At 35.9% G+C, this 26,602-nt stretch overlaps 1 protein-coding gene across 1 annotated transcript in view; it reads left to right on the top strand.

Annotated features, from left to right (window-relative positions):
• Positions 1–24,660, top strand: part of MYBPC1 (myosin binding protein C, slow type) — a 115,643-nt gene extending 90,983 nt beyond the window's left edge. Inside the window, exons 17-29 of the mRNA XM_015818239.1 lie at positions 907–1,066; positions 1,725–1,829; positions 2,719–2,907; positions 4,011–4,145; positions 7,428–7,514; positions 9,605–9,772; positions 9,951–10,039; positions 11,046–11,241; positions 12,176–12,315; positions 13,048–13,207; positions 14,667–14,803; positions 17,739–17,925; positions 23,995–24,660. Of these exons, the coding sequence (XP_015673725.1) occupies positions 907–1,066; positions 1,725–1,829; positions 2,719–2,907; positions 4,011–4,145; positions 7,428–7,514; positions 9,605–9,772; positions 9,951–10,039; positions 11,046–11,241; positions 12,176–12,315; positions 13,048–13,207; positions 14,667–14,803; positions 17,739–17,925; positions 23,995–24,095 (1,854 nt within the window). The 3' untranslated portion in view covers positions 24,096–24,660. The remainder of the gene's footprint in view (positions 1–906; positions 1,067–1,724; positions 1,830–2,718; positions 2,908–4,010; positions 4,146–7,427; positions 7,515–9,604; positions 9,773–9,950; positions 10,040–11,045; positions 11,242–12,175; positions 12,316–13,047; positions 13,208–14,666; positions 14,804–17,738; positions 17,926–23,994) is intronic.
• The last annotated feature ends 1,942 nt before the right edge of the window (positions 24,661–26,602 follow it).

Raw genomic sequence — 26,602 nt, 5'->3', positions numbered from 1 at the left:
TGGCATGCTTTTTTTTTACCATAACCAGTGGATAACTCTGTCCACTATCCCTCTTAGTTGCTAGACCATTGTTTCCTAAATGTTTTGAAAACACACACAAGAAAATGCAGGTAGTACTCAGTTAGGAACTGCCTCATTTAGCAACTCTTCGCTGTTACAACCATGATGCAAAAATAATCTTGCAACCAATTGTGGCATTGATAACCATCATAGGTCTGTAAAGCCAAGTAATGCTGAAGTCAGATCATGAACACAATTGCAGTTTCGCTTAGTGACCACTTCATTTAATGACTGAATTGCCAGTCCAATTGTGGTCACTAAATGAGGACTAACTGTACAACTGAGAAATATTGCTAGACATTAGCATGCAGTATTTTTCAAGGGGGAATTCAATAATATATGTGACCATTGGGCACAGTGGAATATGTCTTGCAAAATAACCATTTATCAAAAAGTAAACTGGTAGAATTACTGCTCTCCCAGTTTTCCTTTATTAGTTCAAGTGATTTTTTTTCATTTTCTCAATAAATAGATATGCTTCCAAGACTAAATTGTAATCATGTACTTTTAATTTAAGTACACATGTTAAGCCACATGTTAAGCCACAGCTAGTCTTTAAACATAAAAATGTCTTGGTGGCATGGTGCTTTACTTTATTTCATGCCAGCCTCTCATTCTGATTTTAAAAATTAAAAAAAGCATTGTTAAATAAGCACAAAGTCTAAGGTATCAAGAATGTGTCCATGGAGTATTTGATAAATTCCTTGCGACGTTTGTGCAATTTCCATATTATTTATCCTAATTCAATTCTGATTGTTGATCCTCTGGTGGTTTCTACTGTAATTTCCCCTTTTTTAAACTATTTTTCTCCCCCTACCCTATTCTCTTTTGCAAAATGATTGACAGTGGATCATGGATTCTGCATCCAGAATACGGGCAGAGAATTATCCAGACAGCAGTTGTTTGGTGATTGATTCAGCTGAAAAAGATGACTCAGGTGTTTACAGAATAATGCTGAAGAATGAAGCTGGAGAAGACTCAGCTCACATCAATATCAAAGTAGTTGGTAAGTCAATGAAATGCAAGGCTTTTGTATGAAGTAGCACCAATGCTCTTTCCTATTTCAGCTTTTTCTAAAAGCATTGCAACTACAAACTCATGTAATTCCTTAACGAGCATGAAAATTGATCCAATGACTGCAACAAAACACATTTTATTTTCAGTCGTTTTAAAGAATGTTGCCTTAGCTTTTCAACAGCTCTGAGATAAAATAGGACTCTAAGTGATTTTTCCCAAATGAATTTCTTTCTAATTCAGCAGAGATTTCAGCCTGGAAACCTCAGCAACCTTAGGTTGTGTGGACTTCAACTCCCAGAATTTCTGGCTGGAGAACTCTGGGAGTTGAAATCCATACATTTTTAAGTTGGTGAGTTGAGAAACACTGATTTAGATGATAACACTTGTAACATTTCATTAAACATTATTTGTTTAATGAAAATCTGATGTGAAATCCCAACCAAATATGTCTTAGATCCAATCTATTAAAATCAGTGGGATTTAGCTTATTTGCGATTAATTTAAATTCTGTAATGTAAGTGACTTGGGGTTTTTTTAAGTGAGTCTGGATGTTTGCTCCAATATAACTATAAGTAATTTTGTCTGAGATGAACAAAATATTTGCTTTTCCAGTAAAACTAACAACTTAAAACTTCTAATTGCAACAGATATTCCTGATCCTCCAGAGGCACCCATTGTGATTGAGATAGGAGAAGATTGGTGTATTATGACCTGGGAACCTCCAGCCTATGATGGCGGATCTCCTCTTTTAGGTATGTAGACTGCTCAGTGAAACATTAAAGTATTTTAATGTTTTTGTAGAATTATTTGGTGGCTCTTTGAAGTGGAAGTATACACTATTCATAAGCAGAAGGGTTTCAGCTGAGAGTTTTTGCTCAAGGAAATGTGTAAGTTATTATTATTATTTAGATCAGGGGTGTCAAACTCAATTTCATTGAGGGACACATCAGCATTGCGGTTGCCCTCGGGGGGTGTTGGCCAGGATGGGTGCGACCTACTGGGTGGGCGTGGATGGAGTGGGTGTGACCTACTGGGTGGGCATGGCCAGCTCTACATCGTTCGCGTCAAGAGTGCCTGTGGGGGCCTGGGCAGGAGTGGGACAGATCTGAGGGTCTCTGGCAAAAGGGGGTGGGACTGGGGCAAGCGCCAAGGCATGGTCCATTTCTTCATTCCTCACAAAGGGTGACACTTCCCCAGCATGCACCCAGGGGGTGGGGCCGACACGACAGGGACTGGTTCCTTGCTGTTTCTAGACGGCCTTGTGGAGCTAAGACTGAATGCGTTTCAGCATAGATGGCCACCACAAAATTGTACATTGGCTCCCGGCCGGCCTGGGCCAGGGCCAAGGCAGCGGGGGCCGTTCCCTCACAGTTTCCAGGATGGCTTCGCGGGCCACATGAAACCACTTCGCGGGCCGCATCCGGCCCCCGGGCCTTGTGTTTGACATGTCTGATTTAGATAGCATGGTGGTGACCAAGTGAAATGGGTCTTCCAAAAGCTCCAAAGACTAAAACTCTGGTCCCAGTGATGGACTCAGATTAGATCCTGAAATAGGTCATCCCCATAACAGTTGCACTTGCTCTTTTTAGAAATTCTGAGCCATCAACTGATGGTTTTATATTTATGCATATATTTATTTAGGGTACTATATTGAAAGGAAAAAGAAGCAAAGCTCCAGATGGATGAGATTAAATTTTGATCTTATTAAAGAAACAACTTTTGAGCCCAAAAAGATGATTGAGGGAGTTGCTTATGAGGTGCGTGTGTTTGCAGTTAATGCTATTGGGACTTCCAAACCGAGCATGCCGTCAAAACCTTTTGTGCCTCTAGGTAAGTAAATCATATCTATGTATTTAATTATTCAAAACTTTTATTAAATGATTTTATTGCAATAGAGTACTGTAGCACCCTGGAAATTAATTAAAAATACAGGAGATATTCATTGACGTAACATCCAGGAAGAAAGACAGCTGATTGAATTCAGTTTCAAAGAAGACTTCAGAATTCTGTAGAACTAGGAAGCAGGAAAACGAATTAATCTTTCTCATCTGAAGTTGCAGTCATGATTTAATATTGGCTGCAGATTCATTATTATTTTTTTAATTAACACGTATGTTTCATCAGAAAGTACTATAGAAGCGTGTAGGATCATATGTTCATTGTTCCTCAACCTCAGAAACTTTAACTTGCATGGACTTCATTTCCCAGAATTCCTGGCTAAGAAATTCTAGGAGTTGAAGTCCACACATCTTAAAGCAGGGGTCTTCAAACTTGGCCCTTTTACTGTATGACTTGTGGACTTCAATTCCCAGAATTCCTCAGCCAGCGTGCCTGGCTGAGGAATTCTGGGAGTTGAAGTCCACAAGTCATAAAAGGGCCAAGTTTGAAGACCCCTGTCTTAAAGTCACCAAGGTTTAAAAAAATAGTCTAGCCTCCTGCATCCTTCTCAATAGTACTCTGTTTACAATTCCTTGGGGTAAAAGTTGTTCCTGTGCTAACTTTTGTATTATATTCCTCATCTTTATTTTAACAGTCATCCCCATTCTAATCCTTATTCCATTCACACTGCCATTTCATTCCCCCTATCTGTGCTTTGTTGATTTTTCAGATGATATTTCTTTTGAAAAATCAGATTTTTCAGTTGTTTATGTTAAGGACTGCAGAAGATGAGGTCAACAGTTCTAAATATCATCTATTCTAATGAAAACAACAAAAGCATACAGATAAGGAGGTGGTGTTATCATCTGTATTTTCCTAATGCACAAATTATTTAGATTAGTAATGGGAAAGTCTTTAATGTGCTTGTTAATTTTTAAGGTGCTGTAAGATTCTTTGCTAACCAATTTAACAACCATGAAAATTGTTTAGTGACCTGCACGATATTATGTATATTTTGTCTGGCTAATGTCAATATTCTCTTTTGTTGTTTTTAGCTGTCACAAGTCCTCCTACTTGTCTGGTGGTTGACTCTGTCACTGATACTACAGTTACCATGAAGTGGCGACCACCAGATCAGATTGGAGCTGCAGGTTTAGATGGCTATGTTATAGAATATTGCTTTGAAGGAAGTAAGTCCCAATCATGTTTTATGCAAAGATGATACATATCTGTTTTTCCCATTCAGCAACAACTTTGCTTTTACTTATATCTGTACGTAAATGTATATAAAATATAAAGATTCTCCAAAGTAAACTAAAAAGGCCCCTTCAAAATTTGTGTTGAATCCAGCACAGAAGTTCTTAAGTAATTAGTAAGCTATGTTCTGTTCTATACAGCTTCTCAACTATTGAATCAGTGAAAACATCTGACTGTGTATGATTTGTGCCACTGATTATACTAAAGACAACAATGTTGGATTTTTATTAATGTCAGTGTACTGACCAGATTGTAACTTCCAAATTGTTCCCAAATATCTCCCAAACTCTTAGCCTAAGTAGAAAAGATACTGATCTGAAGTAAAGACCAATAACCAGCTAGAAATTTTAAGGAAATAGGGCAGGAATAGAATGGAATACAAACACGTTGTATTTGATTATTATTATTATTGCTGCTGTTGCTTCTACTTTTATGGAACAGCTCAGTAATAATTCAGAAATATCAGGCTCCATAAATCTGATGTTAACTGATTTATGGGGGCCACTAGCATATACAATTCATGATTCATAAAAATCTGGCAGATGGTTTGGGAAATTTTCTTTCCAAAGCAAGTATATAGAGTAAACTGCAGAAAAATGGAGAACACAGCTGGAACATAGCTAATAGCTTCCAGTTTATATTTTACCCTCCTTAACCAATGATTTATCATTTCTTCCTAGCAAATATTTAAAAGTAAGCAGCCTTGATCTCTATCTTTTGCTTTTTCTTGTCAACATGTGTCTGCTGAACAAAGTATTTCAGGCAATTTTAAGCCACTTATTTGGAATGTGTCTGCTTTAGAGCACAGATGTAAGAATTTTTATGCTATAAAAGTAAATGTTGTTTTGCTAATTATTATAGCTCAGCAGAAATAGTTTTTTCCAGACCTGGCCTTGAAAAAGAGAAAGTATCATTTAGGTTCATTGGCTAGGCAAAATATTTCTCTCCTACTGGAATTTAAATTTCTTCCCATATTGCTAGCCATACTCATATGGGATTGATTTTCAAAAATAGAAATTACATTTTAAAAAAGCAAGTAAAATTTTAGTAAGCTAACTAGATATATCAAGAAACAAAAGAGCTTGAACACTGTTGTTTCACAAGAGGGAAAAATACACATCCACAGATATCATAAGAGACTTCTTGAGAATGGCTCATTGCTTGGGAAAAGAAAATTTGGGTGAGCACTTTCAAGCTAGGGTTGTTTCCTGGCAACTATCTGGACAGGTTCCTGTAATTTTCTTGGCAAATTGTTTTGGAAGTGGTTTTTCACTGCCTCCTTCCTCAAGCTGAGAGAGAGAGTAACTGGCCCAAGATCAACCCAATATTATCAATTTTTTATTAAGTGTATATCCTTCATTTCCTTGTTTTTTTTAATCATCGCAAAGTAGGGATATATAACCAGTGGCAAATATTCTGGCATGCGTGCTTTAGCCACTATTCAGTTCTCAGAGAACAACTTCAAAAAAAAATCAAACACATAATAATAATAGTCTTTTTTCAGATTTCTGAGTTCAAAAATGTCAAACCGTCTTGTGAAACTGTTGAACAGAGCAAGCCCTTTACTTTCTTCATTGGAAGTTTAAAGTGTTAAGGACATATCTCAAACATAGATTGCATGTGCCATTTTGACATGACCCACCTTGGATAAAATACAATAGTGATATATTTTACAAACAAATGTAGCATACAGTCTGTATGTTCTATTTACCCTTTGCATATCTGGATATAAATTATATATGTTACATATATAATGTCTGTGTATATGCATGCATGCAAATACACAGACACACACAAAAAATAATGTTATTCATGTATATATATTAATATTTTTAGAGGGTTAAATAATACTTTTTGCTTACTTTGCTATATCTCTTCCTATGCATTGTTTCTGTTGCTTGTTTGTTTTTAGTATCTGGATTTCTCTATTCTTCATCTTCTTTCCTGCAGTACTTTTCTTTCCACTAATGTCTCTATAAAACTTAATCTCTTACTGGATCTTCAACAATCTTTTTCTTTAACTGTCAATCTTTCAGCTCCATTTCTTCAGTTCTACCTTTTGTTGCTTATACTTATTTATTCTATCAACCAATCTCTCTTTTCTCTGCTTTTCTCTCTTGCTTGCCTGTTACCCTCGAGTGGGGTATTAAAGTAGAGCCACTTTAACCAAAGGCAAATTTTGTTTTTTAAAAAAATCTTTTCAAATATACAAAACCAACCTTAGAAGAATAGACAAACATCATGACTGTTTAAAAGTTAATAATATATACTCTTTCATCGGAAACAGTACTATATTCTAAATACACCTATGCAAATAGCCTCAAAGGATCAAACAACAATATTTACATTACAAGAATGGAACGGAAAGTTTTTAAGAACTGAAAATAAAGAAGCAAACTTACCCTTTTCTCCTGTTTTCTGAGTTTTTGTCACAGATTGACAATAATGAAAAATAGATGAAGTAAAAATAAATTTATTTTTATAAATTTAGAGGTAGACATTGCTCAGAAGAGTTCTTCAGCTAGTGAAAAACATTATCATAAAGAGATCCCCATATTTGTCTTGCATTTATTTTTCAAATGTATCTATATGATACTTCCTCTAAACCTATACTTGGTGGAAGAACTGGCACAGAATCATCTAACTCAATCCAAAAATTATGATATGGTAAAATATTGTTTTTTATTTGCTACAAGGAATCACTAATAGAAGCAGGGATTCTGTTAAGTTCACTGTACCAATTCTGTGGTTGACAGATTCATGACATGCCCCAGAGCTAATTGCCAGGTCCCACATATGATGGTCGAAGGCACACCTATCTTCCATACATTCAGTGCAAGAGTCAGGATACAAAAGGCAGAGAGCTGCAGATGCCAACTGTTCAGCAAGAAGTATCGGCAGACCCTGAGTTTCTGATAACCAATGGATTTCAGTGATAGTATGCCAGTAGTCTTGCCAGGCATCTTAAACCTTTGTGTATATCTTTCTTCTTCTTCTTTCAGTTTCCTCTTGCTTATTCTGGAGTATGCTTTAATTTTCTCTTCTTCTTAAATCTCTTTTTCTGAATGGATGCCTCTTGCCTATCTCTTTTTTTTTCACATTTCTCAACTGTCTTGGTTTCTGATTCTGATTTTGTCGATGCTCGGCGATACCAGTCCAAAAGGCACTTCTGCCTATGACTGTAAATCCCCATCTGTGCTTTCCAAATCATTTAGGTTCCTCTGACTCTGGTTTAGAGCAAAATATTAGTGAGGACACAGCCGGGGGCCCAGGGCAGACGGAAGAGAAGACACCCAGACCTTGTGAGTGTTCAGCATCAAGCTTTTTCTTCCCTTCTTCTTCGCCTCTTTTCATTGTACTATTTTCCTTTGATCAGTGGTTGGAGTGGTTGATCACTGGGGGGAAAATACAAACAATGTTTTATCCTAAAGGAGTTGCTGGTGTCCCACATAAACCCATACTTGATTTTACTGTCTCATCAACTCTGTGATCATGACAAGCTCCTCTTCAAGGTGCAGTATGTGTGTCTCGGTACTTACTGATAGAGAGTACTAACTAACTATGTTATGCTTGTCTAAAAATTGATGTCTCTGAATTAATAACAAAAATGAATCCCAAATAAGGTCTACCTACAGAAGTATGAAATGCTGACTTTCTGGAGGCAACCCATAATCTGGAGGGTAATGTATGCAAGATATTTAAATCTTATTGAAAGAGTGTTAGAGATAGATGGATAGGCAGGTAGATTCCAATAAAATCAACGTAATTTGGAAAACCTGGGAAATGATCAAGGAGCTGAATTTCTACTTTAATACATACAACTGGTTTTCAGCTCATACCTGGTTGGTCGTACCATCAGCCAGATATTTAGATTGGATCTGGCATTTTTATCCACCTATGGAGTCCTTCCTTGCTATTATTATTTTGTAAGTGTAAAATGTAAAGTAAGAAAGATTGGATGAAACAGAATTTGAATGTGGACAGAACTTCTCCAGAAATTGGCTGGCAAATTCTAAAAATTGCGGTCTACACATCTAAAGTTGAGAAACTCTGGTTTAGAGTTTTAGATCCAATGGCCCAGGTACTAAAGCACAAAAGGTCTTTTATAGCATGAGCCTTTTTTCTGCAAGAAGATATTATTTAAACAGTATGGAATTCTACTTCTTTTTTATTTTACGTAGAATGTACTTTTGGTCTCAAAAGAACTTTTTAAAATAACGTTGCTAATTAAGTGTTTTTGTCTGTGTAAGAGATTTATGTTGCCTTTATATTTCTGTTGTCTATGTCAATAAAATTGGTTATCTATATTCAGATAAAAGCCATGGTGTTGATTAGAAAAAAATAGATTATAAAGAAAAATGAACGTCATGCTCTAATCATAGAATAAAAGATTTACACTTACATTTGCTAAAAAGAAAATAGGAAGTTTCTTCTTTAGATTTTCTTTCTTTTTTCTTTCTTTGTTCTAAATATTAGTTTCTGTTAGCTTTTATATTTCATTTAAATTTTTTAATAAAGTTATTTTTTTTTAAAAAAAAATCACAGTTTGCATCACGTAAAAATAAGCTGTTTATGAAATGTCCAGATAAATTAATTCAGTTTTCATGCAGTCTTCTATATTTAATAAATTTAACTGCTGATAATAACAAAATAACATTTGAAAATTGAGGAATATTTGCTTACTGGAAGCTCCCCAGATACATTTTTAGCAAGGGGTTACATTAATACACAGCATATTTATACTAGGATTAAATTAGATTACTTTGTTTGCTCAGAGTACTCAAAAATTTGCAGGATATTTTGGAACTTGGCATTTTGTTGAAAGAAAATGCTGTCAAAACAGGGAGGAGGGAAAGGCATGGATTGCTGGCCAATCAGCAAAGCTATCTTTGTGAATATAACAAAGTACAATACAGAGTGCAAATATATTGATATGGAAACCTCTTCTTTTTTTAAAAAAAAAATCAGGAAATCATTAAGATCCAGAATTTGGATAGATTCCATGTGGAAATGCGTTTTTCCAACTTGACAATTGTTATGTTGCTTGCATATTAATATTTCTCTTAAAAAGACAGTAAAATGACATTGATGGCCTGGCCTTCAGGATTACTGTATAATTCTTATTTCCTAACCATCGATCTGTCTGTCTGTGCCTGTCTGTCTCTGTCTATTGATTTTTCTTTGCAGGTTAGTAACTTTTGTTTCTTCTACTTGCACCATTATAGAAGCTAATGACCTGGCCACAAAAGTGCAAAATTCCATAATGTATCCAGTGTATACTTTAAAAGCAATTTTTTTTAAAAAAAAATATTGAACCATATTCCGTCTGTCTTTCTATGTAGTTCTGAATGTTTTTATTTCTCTTTGTCTTTCTGTTTTTATTCCACTTTAGCGGAAGAATGGATTGTGGCCAATAAAGATCCAACAGATAAAACAAAATTCACCATCCCTGATCTTCCAACTGGATCAAAAATCTTTGTCCGAGTAAAAGCAATAAATGCTGCAGGTGCCAGTGAGCCCCGGCTGCATCCACAGCCTATTTTAGTTAAAGAAGTTATAGGTGAGGCTGATCATTTATTTGTAACTCATATAAGCATTGATAAAAGTTATTTTTCCTTGCCTAATACCTCTCATCTCTCTTTGCCCCTTGTTTTGATTTCCAATGAAAAAAAATATTCTATGCATAGCCACCTTTTGATCTTATGAATTGAGAAATAAATTCCTCTCTTTAAATTAAGAACCTCCGAAGATTCGTCTGCCGAGACACTTAAAGCAAACTTATATTCGAAGGGTTGGAGAAGCTGTGAATCTTGTTATTCCTTTCCACGTAAGGAATGCATGAGTGTTTTTATGTGTATATGCATATGGGTCTATATCTAATACTAGGTGTTGTGTGTGTGTAACTAATACAATTGCACTGATAACTTCTACATTTGAAGAAATTCTAAGAAATTTCAATATTTGCTAAATGGCAGCAAATGTTTAAAAATGTTGATTAAAAAAATCTTTGTGTTCACAATATGGGAATTATAATACTGATCAATTTACTTGCAGTGCATTTACAAAGATACTCAACTGTAATCAGAGTAACTTTAAATGCCTTTAATTCTCACTCAATGTCATAGAATACTCCAACTCTATATGTGAAAGAAAGAACCGTTTTTAAAATATACATTAATTCTAGTAATCTTCCAAAGGGTAAATTTGACAAGATCATTGATTTATTTTTATTTTATTTATCAAAATTAGGAATTACCCATCTCACTCTCAGAGTGGTTGCTGCACAGTTAAAAGCCTAAAAATCATATAAAAATGCACTATATTAGAAGAAGGAACCAGGTAGAAACAAAATTAAAATAAATTCAAAGTTCAAAGGCAGGAGGGAGCCTTAAGGCGCCAATCATTCCCAGGGTTGTGTGCTACTCTGGGACAGAGCAGATCTGCAAACTCTGTTGAAAGGCTAGGAGAGTGAGGACCCACTTTGCTTCCGGGGAGAGGATATTCCACAGGGCAGAAAAATGGCAGGGAAGGCCCTTTTCCTGGACCCTCCAGCTGTGCTGATTGGAAAATTCTGGGTATTGAAGTCCACACAGCTTAAAGTTGCCAAAGTTGAGAAACACTATAACAGAGACACAAACTGAAGGGAGCCACTTTAGAAAAGGCTGATAGCTAAACATATTCCATGTGTTTAATTCAATCAGCAGTTCACTGATTTTAATTTGCAATTTTCTGCTATTCAAACATATTTAAAGAATATCTTAAAAAGGAAATAATAATCAAGTACTATGGTATATCTCAAAGTTTACATGTCTGGGGTTTTTTTTCTGCCATAGGGAAGGCCAAGACCAAAAGTATCTTGGAAGAAAAATGGTACCCACGTAGACAAGAACCAAATTAATATCCGCAACAGTGAAAATGATTCTATCATCTTCATCCGAAAAGCAGAGAGGAGCCATTCTGGAAAATATGACATGAAGGTCAAAGTAGATAACCTCGTGGACAGAGCCACAATAGACATTCAAATAGTTGGTACGTATTGAAATTCCACTTGAGTAGAAAATGGCCTGTTAGCTATAATACTTTGACAACACTTTGGCCTTAACATAACATAAATGGAGGCTATTTTATATAGAGAGCAGGATAAAAAGGATAAGAAATTGTGGAGGGCTGGAGTCTTCCATGCCTCTTCTATAACTTAAGAGTTTGAAATAAGCTACATTATGATCCTTACCATATCTTTTTTATCTATAGCCCCTACAAACCAGAGTTATGACCCAAGCTACATTTCATCTGAATATGAAAGGCCTACAATCTAACAGTTACAACCCAGTCTTGCCTGTAACAAATATAGTTTCTGAGGGGAGAAGCCAAAGATGTCTTCAGGGGGCATAGAAGGACAAATTCTGACACATGTATAATGAGGTCATCACATAAGTGCTGCAATTTACGTACATCATTATAAACATCATTAAAGTCAGTATGTCTTGGTATCATTTATGTGACATCATCATCCGTTGTTATAGATGTCACTGGAAGAAGGTTAACAGAATAACAGAGTTGGAAAGGACTTTAGAGATCTTCTAATCCAACCCCCTGCTCAAGGCAGGACACCCTATACCATAAGGATAGAAGCAACCTAGAACTAAGGAGAAACTTCCTGACAGTTAGAACAATTAACCAGTGGAACAACCTGCCGGCAGAAGTGGTGAATGCTCCATCACTGGAAGTTTTTAAGAAGAGACTGGACAGCCATTTGTCTGAAATGGTATAGGGTTTCCTGCCTGAGCAGGGGGTTGGACTAGATGACCTCCAAGGTCCCTTCCAAGGTTGTTGTTGTTGTTGCCCAACTAGAAATTCTAAACTTGGTACACTCTTTAAAAAAACATTAAAGCCTGTCAAACTGAGACAAGCTGAAAAAATGACTTTTACCTGTACTGTTAATTTTACCTCTTTACTTCTGCAGATCGTCCAGGTCCACCCCAAGCAGTAAAAATTGCAGATGTCTGGGGAGAAAATGTTGCTTTGGAATGGACACCACCAAAAAATGATGGCAATGCCAACATTACTGGTTACACAATTCAAAAAGCAGACAAAAAGACTATGGTAGGTAGACTTTCTAACATGGCGAATCTCAGGATAAGCCACCTGGTTCTCACATAGAAGGCTGCCTTGAAACACTGCTATTATTTGTGAATCTAAATAACTTTTGAAAACTGGAACATCTGCCATTTAAATGTCTCTTAAACTGACACTGTTATAAAAGACCTTGTATGAATATGACAAGTATCTTTGGTAGGTTGTCTTTGTTCTTAGTATTGTTACTTTCAAATGAAGCCTCATTGTTAAAGCTATCATATTTGTTTCTGTGTACCTTCTTTATATAAGTATAATGATTTGCATGTTTTGGGGGTCGGGGTTGAGTCAGACTTTAAGCTATTGCATTATATTGGCTGTTGGTATAGTTATTTATTTATAGGTGTTATTGCTATTCTTATAAATTCTCGTTAGCTGCCCAGAGTCATGCAATAATAAAGGAAGTCATATAAGACTTTAAGTTAGTTAGTTGCTGGTTTGAAAATAACTGAAAATAAAGAAAAAAAATAAAATTATTTATTAGGGATTTTTGAAGGGGTATTTTGCTTTGATGAAGCTGTAAACAAAGCACCAATCTCAATTGTTTTTTTAATGGGGGGGCTGCTTATAAAATTACAGTCATTCTTCAGGCTGCAGCATAATACAGATAGATACTTCAAGAATGAAGTCTTAGCCAGGCTACTTCTGAGCACCTAACTCTTAGGGTGTTACAAGCTCAGCTTAATTTGTTCTATCTTTTAGGAATGGTACACCGTCATTGAACATTATCACCGGACCTGTGCTACTATTACTGAACTTGTAATCGGAAATGAGTATTTCTTCCGCATTTTCTCTGAAAATATGTGTGGCCTCAGTGAGGATGCAACAAGAACAACAGAAAGTGCTGTGATCGCTAAAGATGGTTAGCTAAAACTCTAAAATTCCTGAACTATCTGACACAAATATGACAATGGAAAACAGCTAAAAGGGATATGGGAGGCTTATATTAATATATTAATTATATTAAGCTGCCATAGTTTTAGCAACCACACCATTATGTAGCATAGACAATTATATTAATAGTAAACATTGAAAATACTTTATTCTTTTTTTAAAAAATATATAGTACAGTTCAGAGAGAAAGGATAAAATAATGGAGACTCTGTTTTTGTTTGACCTGTAACATAAATACATCTACATTTAGAAGAGGGGAAAAAATGTGCAAATTACATGGATTTTCTTTTCATACATCCCATCTGCTAAAAGATATGGATATTATATCTAATTTGCAAAAATACTGATTGCAAGCAAGGTATCCCATGTGGATTTTGCATAACATTGTCCTCTAGGTTCTTAGTAGAATCTAATGTACCATAATTATCAATATCAAGCAAAAAACATTTGTGATAACTGACCTCTCTTGCAAAGAGGAACATGGTCAGGAAAGTGATTTATTTTTTTCCAGTAACAGCACTTTATCCAAAACTATTTAAGTACCTATCACTCTATTTTAAGGAAGATTTAAGGATCTTATGGACATTTAATTCATGCCGCCTATACAAGAGAAATTTTCAGCCTTGTGTTCACTCTGAATACAAATATACATTAAACACAGTGTTTTGCTATCTTGGAAGGAAAAGAAATTTGGTTAGTTCACATTTTAGGCAGAGATAATACATTTTAATCCTTTTCTTGAAAAATAATCTGCAATGCACCAGGCTAAGGACACAGTGGTGGAAAACAGCTACTAATCAATCAGAATGTCAAACCAATTGAAAACATTTCCTTCCTCCTTCATTTATATTCTTTGAGATACTAGATGACATAGCTTCTTCCTTTTTAATTCTGCCCAACAGAATCAATGGGTAAAAAAGATTAAGAGGGTTGTTGTATTTTTTAAAAAAGGAAAACTGTATAAATTAGAGGCAGTTCAAAACTATGAGTCCACAAAACATAAAATTTTCAAAGATCCATGTTCAATCTCTTTAGATTAGTGTTGTCTATAAATATCATGAAGAAAGGTTTGAACTGGTATTCTAGAACTTTTGAAGGAAGGAATCTTTGATGATGTATCTTTTATTGTGGATAGTTTATAAAGTAGGTTGCAGATAATGGAACCATATGAGCTATGCAGTATCTCTTCCTAGGATTATAGGTCAGCTGCAGAGGTTAGATTCATGACCCAGGAAATAAAATTGCTGCTTTTAGGAATTAGAAACACACACTACAGTTGCATGTCAGTGCTCTCACAATCCAGATCTAAAGTATTGCACAGTTCCATGATTTACCGATAAACCTTGTTCTTATGTAGGTAGCAATTGGGGAAAATAACATGTTACAAAATTCTGTCTTTTAGCAATTCTTGAACTTCTCTTTTGCAGGTAAAGTCTACAAAAATCCAGTTTATGAGGATTTCAATTTCACTGAACCACCAATGTTTACTCAGCCTTTAGTTAATACATATGCCATATCTGGCTACAATGCAACTTTGAACTGCAGTGTACGAGGAAATCCAAAGGTAAGATAATCATCTAGTAAGAATCACAAAAAATATACAAGAGAATTTAAAAAGATGTGAATAAGACAAATCAGGTATAACAGTATTTCTCAACCTTGGTAGTGTGAAGTTATGTAGACTTCAACTCCCAGAATTCCCCAGCCTGTTATGTCCTCAACCGGGTAAGTAATCTTTCCTCCTAAAAACCTCCTCAGCTGTAGAAACTGAATATCACATATAAAAGTCCCACACGTGTGCAGAGCCCCATTAGAACCTATATGTGTAATGTGGAACAGCGATTCCTAACCTTTGCAGTTTGGCAGCCCAGCTGGCGGGGGGAAGAGGGGAACTGGGCTGCATGAATGGCAGGCCGGCACACATGTGCACACATGCAGTGATGGGCCAGGGCACACATGCAGCCCTTGTGTACACGCACATGCAGTCCTTGCATGCATACAGTCCTTGCACGAGCGGTGGGCTGGCATGCATCCAGGCATGCCCGCCAGTCTGCCATGAGGACAAGTTGAGCTGCTCATGCGCGTTCCAGCCAGCCACTCACATGACCCAATTCCAAATAGACCACAGCCCGGTAGTGGGCCATGGCTTGGGGGTTGGGGACCCCTGATTTAGAACCTATATGTGTGGACTTCAACTCCCAGAATTCCCCAGACAACTATGCTGGCTGGGGAATTCTGGGAGTTGAAGTCCATATGTCTTCAAACTGCCAAGGTTGAGAAACACTCGGTATAAGACTGCTATTTCTTCATCTCACTTCTTGAACATTATATATATAGGTTCTTATGGGGCTCTGCGTGGTACGGAACTTTTATATGTGATATTTAGTTTCTGCAGCTGAGGTTTTAGGAGGAAAGGTTACTTGCCCTTGTACATGTTGAGGACATACCTTCCATTCTCTCCTTAATTCTTTTTCAACTATTAGGGTTCTGCATCATCTAGAACTTTCTATGCTCTAGCTGGGTTAAGGTTTAATTTATTTTTTATTTAATATAGGGAAATGTACTGGTCTTTTATTGTAATAAATATTTTGAAATATTTTAAAATCTGAACTTTGGGAAAAAGAGAGAAGGGTGTTCCTATGAGGTAACAAATGGCATTGTAACTCATGTCATGTTCCCTATTCTCAATTGTAATAGCACCTAGAAAATCCATAGTTGTAAATGCAAAACTGACCACTCAAATATACTAGTTACCAGGTAAACTGTTTATTCTTCTGCTACATCACTCTAGAGCAAAATAGATAATTTCATCAGATACATTTCTACCCGTTGCATTTCACCTCTTTTACTTAACCTGATACTTATCTGGGGGGAGGGGTTGTTAGAATTGGAAACTAGCACAAATGCAATTTATCAGGGAGGGATGTTTACAATACCTATCATGATACTTAATAAATTGTATGACCTCTTTATCTGAACCAGATGTCAGATTGATGGTTTTCCTCAGACTTGTTTCTGTTTCTGTGCAACGAACTTGAAACTTGGCAATAAAATCTATTTCCTACTAATTAAAATTAGGAAAAACTGTTTAGTAATACTTCCTGTATATTATTCCCAAAGCAAATATATTTATATTAGGAGGACAGATGGGTTTTTAAAAATCTTGCTATGATGAAAGAATTTACATTAGGTATTCTTCTGGTTCTGCAGTTCTAGGATTTTGTTTATATTGGAGATATTAAAATAATCACCTTTCTTTAACACATGTAATGACCACTTTTAATGGTGTAATGTGAAAACCACATGTTTAATAAAAATGCATGTAAAATGTTGCATTTAAAAATCACATTTGAGAAAGGTGTCCCATAAACTAGTTGCAGAAATTGAAATATATTGCAGTGTTGTTCATGAAAATTTAGCATTCCATAATATATAGGTCTTCCAGATGGGCAATCCCTGATTTTATGACCTTTTTTGCAGCAATTGTTAAGCAAATATAGTGGTTGTTAAATAAATGTAGTGGTCATGCCATCATATGATCATGGGGGAATGGGGAAGCCATCAAACTTTGAAACTGGGTCATAAGTAACTTTGGACAGGTCCGGTGCAACTTCAAACAGTCACTAAGCAACTGGTTGTAAGTCGAGGATTACCTGTATGAGAGTTTCTCTCATAATTAAATGAAAGACTTTGGGTAAAATTTTAGGGAAAGTATGGAATGGACTTATCTAATAAAATAATTTGAAAATCTAAAAAACATTACCATTTATTTTAAGATGTCCTTAAACAGAAAATAGACCATCCACTTCATCAGACATGTCAAACACAAGGCCCGGGGGCCAGATGCGGCCCGCGAAGTGGTTTCATGTGGCCCGCAAAGCCATCCTGGAAACAGTGAGGGAACGGCCCCCGCTGCCTTGGCCCTGGCCCAGGCCAGCCGAGAGCCAATGTACAATTTTGTGGTGGCCATCTATGCTGAAACGTATTCAGTCTTAGCTCCACAAGGCCGTCTGGAAACGGCTTGGTGCTGCAGGTGCTCGAGGGCCAGGCTAGGCATTTGACCTCTGCTGCCCAGGGCTCTGGGCAGCCCGTGCCACTATCCAGCCCCCCACGCATGGCCTGAGAGGAACAGTGAGTCTCCTCCAATGGACCATGCTTTGGCACTTGCCCTGGTCCCACCCCCTTCTGCCAGAGACCCTCAGATCTGTCCCACTTCTGCCCAGGCCCCCACAGGCACTCTTGACGCAAACGATGTAGAGCTGGCCATGCCCACCCAGTAGGCCACACCCACTCTGTCCATGCCGACCCAGTAGGCCGCACTCACCCTGGCCACACCCACCCAGCCCCCCAAGGGCAACCGCAATGCTGATGCGGCCCTCAATGAAATTGAGTTTGACACCCCTGCACTTCATTAACATCAAATTTTAGTATTATGCTACAAAAAAAAAAAAAGAAATTGATGTTTAATTTCTTATCTTTTCTCTGTATTCTAACTGCAGCCCAAGATCACATGGATGAAAAATAAAATCATTATAGCGAATGACCCACGTTACAGAATGTTTAGTAACCAGGGTGTTTGCACACTGGAGATCCGGAAACCCAGCCCCTATGATGGTGGCACATATACTTGCAGGGCTATTAACAGTCTTGGTCAGGCTGAAGTTGAATCCAAATTGGAAGTCAGAGGTAAGATGGTCTCTGTTGGTGGAGTAACTTTCTTCAGTAGCAAAAAATAGCTTGGAGGAAGATGCCTTCCTTATATGATGACAATTTTTGCCTCTTTTGCTTTCTGAAGAAAACACATTTTAATGAATAAGTGAAGAATATCAAAAGAGTAAGTGATAGATTAATTCCATGGAAAGTAATAGCAATATTTGGATGAAATATTTATGTATATGGAGAGTATGCAACATGGTATTTTGAATATCGTAAATATATCTGCACATCTATGATAAATTCATCTTCAGGATGTTTCCAGAGTAAGGTGATACATAAAGAAGATTAGTAACTGGATTACAATGTTCCATTTTTAACTTTAAAATAATCTGGTTACAAACTGATCTAATGTAAGGAACAGTTAAAGTATTACCTTCTTTCACTGACCTCATACAAATACTCTATAATGCACATTGTCCTCAGAATCTTTTGGGACTGTCTAGCTTTTGTTTTCTATTTACTTCTGAATCTTAATTAGCTCCATAATTATAGTGTTATGATGTTGAAAATCCAATGTGGCATTCACTGCTCATATAATGCATCTGATTTAGTTAATGTATTGCTTTGGAATTTGTGTACTTTCTTTATCTTGCCCAAAGACTCAAGCAAGATAGAAGTCTTGTGCAATATAGTAGTTACATTTCCTGATTGTCCCAGTTTCTCTATTATCTATTTTTCTGCAGAGAAGGCATGATGTCATTTCAAGGAATTCACTCTTCCACTTCACATAATAGAACTACAACTCTCCCAATTCCTAGCAAGCATCACCAAAAAAGCTAACATGGGGAAAGCTGGGTTTGGATAAAACTGTTAGATAGTATTCTTAGAAAGCATAAGATTAGAAGGCTTATAAATTCTAAATTGCCATTATGAACTGCCATTCATAAATCTTTAAACTTATGCTTCCGCAAATCCAATATGTGATTGTTTCATTTCGATCCAGCAAAGAATAACACCCTAGAACATTCATAGTGTTTAGTGTCTATGGCACTAGTAACCATGACTTATGTATTCCATTTCTGAGCATTGAGACATTTTAGAGGTGCAAGGGTTGATCCAATTTCCTTGGAAAGAAACTACTGAAGGCTGACAAGTCCTAGCCAAATGTAACAAAATTTCTTCTTCACATTGCAATTTTCATTCTTTATTATTTCCCTTCATTACCTAGAAATGGAAAGACTAAAAAGCCTCCATATTGAAAGCTTGGCTGCAATTTTTTGCAGTCATATAGAGATGTCTGCTAAATATTTCACTGCAGTTATGTTTGGGTTGTGGGGTTTTTTTTAGTCTCTTTCTTCTTTCTCCCTTTTTCCCTTAATATTTATTATCTGAAATCCAATACATTTTATTCACTGTATGAATGATCATCTATCATTAGGGCAGTTCAGCCTGCTAAAGCGTTGGACATGTAGTCAAAGAGCCTTCCAAGTTATCAGTTAAATTTTTACTGACTTCAGAGTTATATCTATTGATGTCAGTGGGATTTACTTCTGAAGAAATATACATATACCAAGGAGTTGTTCTCAGTGGCCTCAGTGGTCCTCTGTAAACCTATGAATTTCAATATAAAGCTTTCATATGAAGGTACATTTCCAGATACTCAAAATCATATGATTTCATACAAACTTCTTTTGTTTAATTTATTTTAATGGGGGGATGGGGCGAAGATATCAAACACTGTAGGAGTAGGGAAAAGTAGTCAAGAGCTTTAATGCAGAAGAACAGTGATTTATGGTCCTTTTGTGATAATAATAGCTACCTCCCAATTTTGTTTTTCTATTTTCACTTTGATTCATAATTCCTTGTACATGGGGCACTCTGAAGTTAGAAGTTCTCATGTATCCACTATAGTAATCTGTAAATGTAATCAAAGAAATCTGATGTGTAAGGTCTTTGAATTTGCCTAAGCCCATGATACTACAGGAAAAAGTTTAGCCCTTTCCCCTGCATTTTTCCTGGGTGAAAACTGCTTCTGAAGCAGTCAATATTTCTTGTCCTCTCTTGTTCAAAAACAAAGAATATCTTTTCCCATCCTGGCACCTTCTGGATCTGTCGGGATAATGCCTTCCAGATTCTTAGCCAGAATGGCAAAGCTTGGAAAAGCCAATTTACAATAACTATTTGCAGTTGTGTGAGAAATGATATCGGTTTACTGTTTATTGTTTAGTCTCTGTTCCTGCCCTGACTAAACTGGCACTGAGATATTCACCCTTTGAGATGCCAAACAGAATAAGCTCCAAGAAACTAATTATCCATAGTATTCATCCAATAAAGAGGATGAAAGACTCTGAACATATTAATTCTTTATAATTAAAAAAAACAATGAGATGGCTAGTTTCTTTTATTTTCATCTTTTTCAAAGATTTGGCAGATGAAAGAAAAGATAAATCAGATTAACTCAGGAATTTTCAAATGAACAAATCACTTTGGATCACTCCCAAAGCTACAATTAATTATTCCCAAAAAATTCTACAGACATCAGTAGAACTATCCTAGATTGTATATTCTGATTATGGTGCCCTAGGATATATTGATGCTTTAATATCACTCATTGCATTTTAATATTGGACAGAATCATATTTTTTTCTATGTGTTGGAAGTTTAAAAGAATTACAGCTGGTGTTGCAGTTCTGAAAGAAAAGAAGAAGCTTAATGTTGTTAAATAGTGATGGAATAGAATGTAAAAGGAAATTAAACATTGGTCAATAATTCTGCAATTATATAACATGGAGAAATTTTGCCAGAAAAAACAACGTGCTTGGAGGAGCAGAAACTGGTGTTTAAAATCATATTCAACTGGACATTACCTTCCATTTTATTCCTTTCTTGTTATATAAAATGTGTTTGCATGATAAGTGTGTATTTCATACATGTTCTTCATCTTTGCACCATGACATACTTCTATGGCATGGGCAAAGAAGGTCAAATTAATCAAGACTATATAGTAACTAATGTCTAGATTATAGTAACTAAGGTTAACATTTCATTTATCAATAAACATAGTATTATTTTCATGTTCTTTTTTAAAAAAATATATTCTTAGTCAATATCAAATAGTTGTTTTCGATAAATGTATCATATGTTAAAAAGTATTTCTAGATAGTTTATATTCAGAAGGGCAGAATTATGAAGAATAGAGCTGAATAAGTAATAAACAGTCTCTCAGCAGAATCATATCATGAGTGTTTAAATTGTCAAGAATAAAAATGATAACATATAATTTAGTGGTACATTAAGAATGTCCACACACTTTGGAATAAGACACCATGAAATTTATTATTGAGGAAATACAGGAATGTGCAGTAAATTTTATAAAGTGAATTATAACCTGTAATATAATGATTTAGTAGCTACTTATAATGTATTTTTAAGAAAATATTTTTCTCCTACAAAATGCATAGTTTAAAAGGCTAATGTAGAATAAATACAGCTTGTTAAATTATATCAGCCTTGTGCAAAAGTATATACTGGAATGTTATCTTTATACAGTAATACTTGATAAATTTGCCTAGTAGTTATTCAACTAAAAATAGATATAGATATAGATATAGATGGTCCAATGCTATGCATATGGCTTTTTCCTATTCTGAGAAACACTCTGGATACACTTGTGTGTGAGTGCCTGTGCGTGTACATATATCTATATCTATAATTTTAATTAAAATGTTTTAATTTAGTTTAACCTAATTTTTGTTTTAGTCCTAGATTAGTGACACAATTAGATTGGCTCTTTGTCTCTCTTAGATTAGTGTGGCAGCCAATCATTTGTGTTTGTGCATAATTAATTAAGCTTCCTACCTTAATGATAATGCTGAAAGTGTGCTAGACCCCTTCATCTTTTGACTTTCCATTGTCTTCCTCATTCTCATTTTCTCTCTCTCTCTCATTCTTTCTTTCTGTCTCTCTCTGTCTCTCTTTCTCTCTCTGTCTCTCTCATGTTTTACATGACTAAGGAATTAAATCATCATCTTTTCATCACTGTGGTCATACTTTCACTCGATAGAGTCTGTACGTTTATGTTTAGGAAGTAAAGTGCTTACAACTTCTTTCTCTCTCTCTCTCCTGTAGTTACACAGTAAGGATTTTTGAATGTATAATGTCATCTAAGGTAAGCTTTCATATGGTCTCTGCATATGAAGCTTATTTCTGTTGTCATGTCATACAAAACCTACCAAAGTATGGCATAATTTTCATTATGTCATTTAATGAAAATGGGGTAGTAAAACCAATGTAGCAACGGACTGACTATTTGTATTGTGTTCTTAATTAACAACTCTCGCTGAATCTGCTGAATAAATGCTTGTGATAGCAGTTCCCGCTGTGATGCCAACACATACTAACAAGCTATAGAGGGGGTGATAAAGCATGAACCAGGTTAACAGCTTACTATACATAAATAAGCATAAATCACAGCATTTGAGCGTCTAATGCCAGTTATTTGCCTCAAGGTTCAGGCAGCTAAGAAGTAATGCTATTTAATTATACCAAACTCTTACCTCCTTTTCTTAAAAATGTACACTGCAGCAACTTTAAGAAACTAGTTTAAAAGCATGCCAGATTTTGTTTGTCACAGCATAAAAAGGTGAAAGAAAGAAAGAAAGAAAGAAAGAAAGAAAGAAAGAAAGAAAGAAAGAAAGAAAGAAAGAAAGAAAACGTTGACAGCATATTTAATTGCTCTAAGCTAAATCAAGTAGTTTTGTTTTAGCTGGGTTGTGCACAGAATTGTCATTTGCATTTTTATTTGCTTGAATGTGCAAAATATGTATCTCTGTGACAGTAAATCATAAAATATAATCCATAGAGTTTTGAAAGAGTTTTGCATTTCAGTTTAATGGTACAAACATTCAAAGGTAAGTTCTTTATAAAAGGGCATGTTTTCTCTCTCTCTCTCTCTAGCCAAGGCTGTCTTTAAAAAAGCATTTCAGTGTTTGTTAACCTTGTACAGAATTCTCATGATACCAACATTGCTAAACAATTAAAAAAAAGAGCATGAAGTCACCATATTGCACTGGGTTGGCACCTTATGCATATTCTTACATTATTGGTCTGGTAGGTTATATTAACTCCCACGGCAACATTATAATATCAATCATTCCTATCTAGATAGCTTGGTTTCAATCGGTGACAAATGTGTAGTGTGGTGAAGATATTGATAAGGAGATCATTGTATGCAGTAATTTCATACTCAGGGGCACACATGAAAAGAAGGAGGTCATCAGCATCAAAATGGCTGGCACAGATGGGCAATCAAAATCCCACCTCTTTTTATGTGTGTATGGTGCATGTGATGCATGTTAAAAAGGACTGGGGCTTTGACTGCCCAGTTGCACCAGCCAGTTTGATGATGTTGACCCTCCCCTAATTATAGCTCAGTGTAACACGGTTACTGGGAATGTGGAAGAAAAAACAATCACATGGTTAAAATGTAATAAAAGCTTAATATCATTGTTGTTTACAGAAGAAAAGTGTTGGGTTCCCCTTGGTATTTGCCTTTTGAATATTTTTGATGCTATAACAGATATTATTTTGGATGACTTTCACTATGTGGACCCCCAGCATCCTGCTGAGTCTCCTTTCTTCTCCTTCTCCCACTTCCTTATTCCAATAATTAGAATATGGATAGGCAACTTCACTTCAAAGCTTCTTCACCATATTTGGCTTGAGGAATTTATGAAGACTCACATTATGAGTCTTTGATGAGTATCTGACAACTTTACAGCCACAACAAGAATAACTTGTCATTTTTGGCAGCAACTTCATGCTGGATCCATCAAATCCCCATCCATTGGACAGTGAAAATGGTCAATGGAACATAGAATTCCTGACCTATCATTCTTGGAAGAATTTATTTCATTCACACACAAAGAAAAAAAAGTAGCAACCGGAGAGCAATCCTGTCTAAAAATCCTAAATCTATTTACACTAAAGGAAGCTCTGTTAAAATGATGGCATATTTCTCCTTTTGTAATTGCACAAATGTGCACAGGTATAAAGATCAAGTCTATCTTTTGGTTGTTTTCATAATTGTCTTGTCCTCAGGTGGTCTCTCGTTCTTCCGACTACTACTACAAGGAGTACCTCCACATATTGCCCAGTCCTATATGAAACAAATGGAAGCAAGCAAGTTTGGAAAAAAATAAATTCTGGCCCCAGTGCTTCTCTGCTTCTGCACCAGAAACTGCTAGCTACTCCGCAGCCTCTCATTCCTATCGTGATTCTCCTAAATCATATATTGCCCCTTCCGTCTTGCTCCTGTTGCTGGTGGAAAGAAAAACTCACGCATGGATTGCTTTTTTTTTTTTTTGAAGTTTAATGAAATAAGCTAATGCTTACCTGCATTTTGTACCATTTGTATTTCTGTTTCCTTCTCTTTGCCCTCTCTTTTTTAATGCAGAAAAGACGACAAGCTAAAGAAATATGCATGAGAGCTCATTTATAGTTTCTAATTTATATGGCTAGATACTTTTTTTGTGAAAAGCAGATGCTGCCACGCCCAATAACAATGCAATCAAAACATACCTCTTTTGATAACCAAATAACAAATTATAGGTTACACGATTTACAGCATTTAACCATTAATTGAGCTGAATGCATCTCAATTTAAAAGGGTTTTTTTCTCTGTTGTTCATTTGTGAATCCCATTTCTTTGAGCTATTACAGGGGATTTTTTTCGGTGATGTACAATAAAGCTGAAGTGTTTATGACCTAGCCACATATTTGGGATTCTTGTGCTTATTTTATGTTACACTATCACTGTTATTTTGTTTTCATCATGTCTTGGCTTTTTATTTGCAATTACAAACACTGGATTATTGGCTGGGATGCAGATATACTCACATATATTCTTATCCATTACATTAGTCCATTTGAGGGTAAGCACTCTTGTATAAAGCACGTAAGAAAGGAAAATTAAAGGCATCATATTAGAAAAAGAAATATCATATAAGTGAATCTAGTTTGCGCCAACTCCATTCATTATGCCTCTCCATACCTTTTTGTCCTGCAAATCTTCTGGGCTTTCATCCTGCCCATTTACCACTTCATACATCTTTTGCAAACTTTATCCAAACACAATTTTCTCAGTCTTCTCCTCTCAATACATTCAGTCTTTCCTCATACACTTGTTTGGTGAGTCAGTGCTCACTCTCTCCATGAACACATTTCCTTATCTTCCTGGCCACAAATTTTTGTATCATTTATTCAGCTCTTATTCTTTCTTGTCTTGTTCGCTATACATACTACTTAAGTACCCACTGCATTCAACTTTTGTGTTTTTACACTCATTTTCATACAATAAAGTGTACAGAAGCTCACTATGGATAATTCCACTTCTTTACACAAACCTGCTAATAATACCTGACAGTACTGATCAGTTTAGGCATATTTTGGCTCAAACCAAGTTTTATCCCAAGCATATTCACATTATTCTATTTAAGGCAAGGTCTCAAATAGAATAGAATAGAATAGAATAGAATAGAATAGAATAGAATAGAATAGAATAGAATAGAATAGAATAGAATAGAACTGGAAGGGACCTTGGAGGTCTTCTAGTCCAGCTCCCTGCTCAAGCAGGAGAACCTATACCATTTCAGACAAGTGACTGTCCAGTCTCTTCTTAAAAATCTCCAGTGATGGAGTGCCCACGATTTCTGGAGGCAAGCTGTTCCACTGATTAATTGTCCTCACTACTGGAATTTTTTCGTTAATTCCAGGTTGTTTCTTTCTTTGATCAGTTTCCAACCATTGTTTCTTGTCTTGCCCTCTGGTGCTTTGGAGAATAGTTTGACCCTCTCTTCTTTGTGGCAGCCCCTCAAATATGGGAACTACCTTCCAAGCTAACATTGTTTCCTATATCCCATCGACTAGTAGGTATATGCAGTGTATATACCACAATGCTAGGCAAGATACATAATTTCAGAATGTACAGTACCTGGAAGTTTGGAACAGAGTACTATATAACTATGTAGTATCTGAAACCTGGTGGAGGCCTCAGACACAACCTGTTCCCCATTTGTTATATTTCTCTTGCGTCAGTCCCCAGGAAGATCAAAACCACTTCACAGATTCATCAGGAAAACCACACATAAATGACCCACATAGGAGAAAGGATTTAGGAGCAATTATTCTTAATGAGATTCTGCCTACTTACCTAACAACCCTATTCAGATTAGATGAGAAATGAAACCACCCTGGAGGACAATTACGTGGTTTCTCCTAACCAACTTGCTCAGAGGGAAGCAGCTATTTGGATAAGCAGTAAAATATTTCAAACTAAATAGATAAGTCCATATGCCATGACTCAATTTCCAAATAACTCCACCTGGATGACTGAGAATCTTCATCAACAGATTAATACAGTATATGTAAGACACATATTGACAATTTCTAGCACAACAGCTTATACATATTAATAGAGTTACCAACAATTACTTCTTTTGAAGCATTTCATGTAGTTATCACCTATTCACATAATTCCAAGCATGTTTTATACAAAAATGCCAGTGGAATTAAGCTCAGTGGAATTTCTTGATTTCAAGGTTTAAGGCTGTATGCATAGTAATTGTTTTAATGTATTAATAACTACATCTGGAATTTAAAATAATATAGGAGTGCCTGAAAGACACACCACAACCCTTTAGGTCAATGG

Source organism: Protobothrops mucrosquamatus, unplaced genomic scaffold (genome assembly GCF_001527695.2).
Source record: "Protobothrops mucrosquamatus isolate PMUCROS unplaced genomic scaffold, P.Mucros_1.0 scaffold706, whole genome shotgun sequence".
Lineage (NCBI taxonomy): Eukaryota > Metazoa > Chordata > Lepidosauria > Squamata > Viperidae > Protobothrops > Protobothrops mucrosquamatus.
The sequence above is the reverse complement of the archived record's forward strand: the minus strand, read 5'-3'. Positions and strand labels throughout refer to the sequence as shown.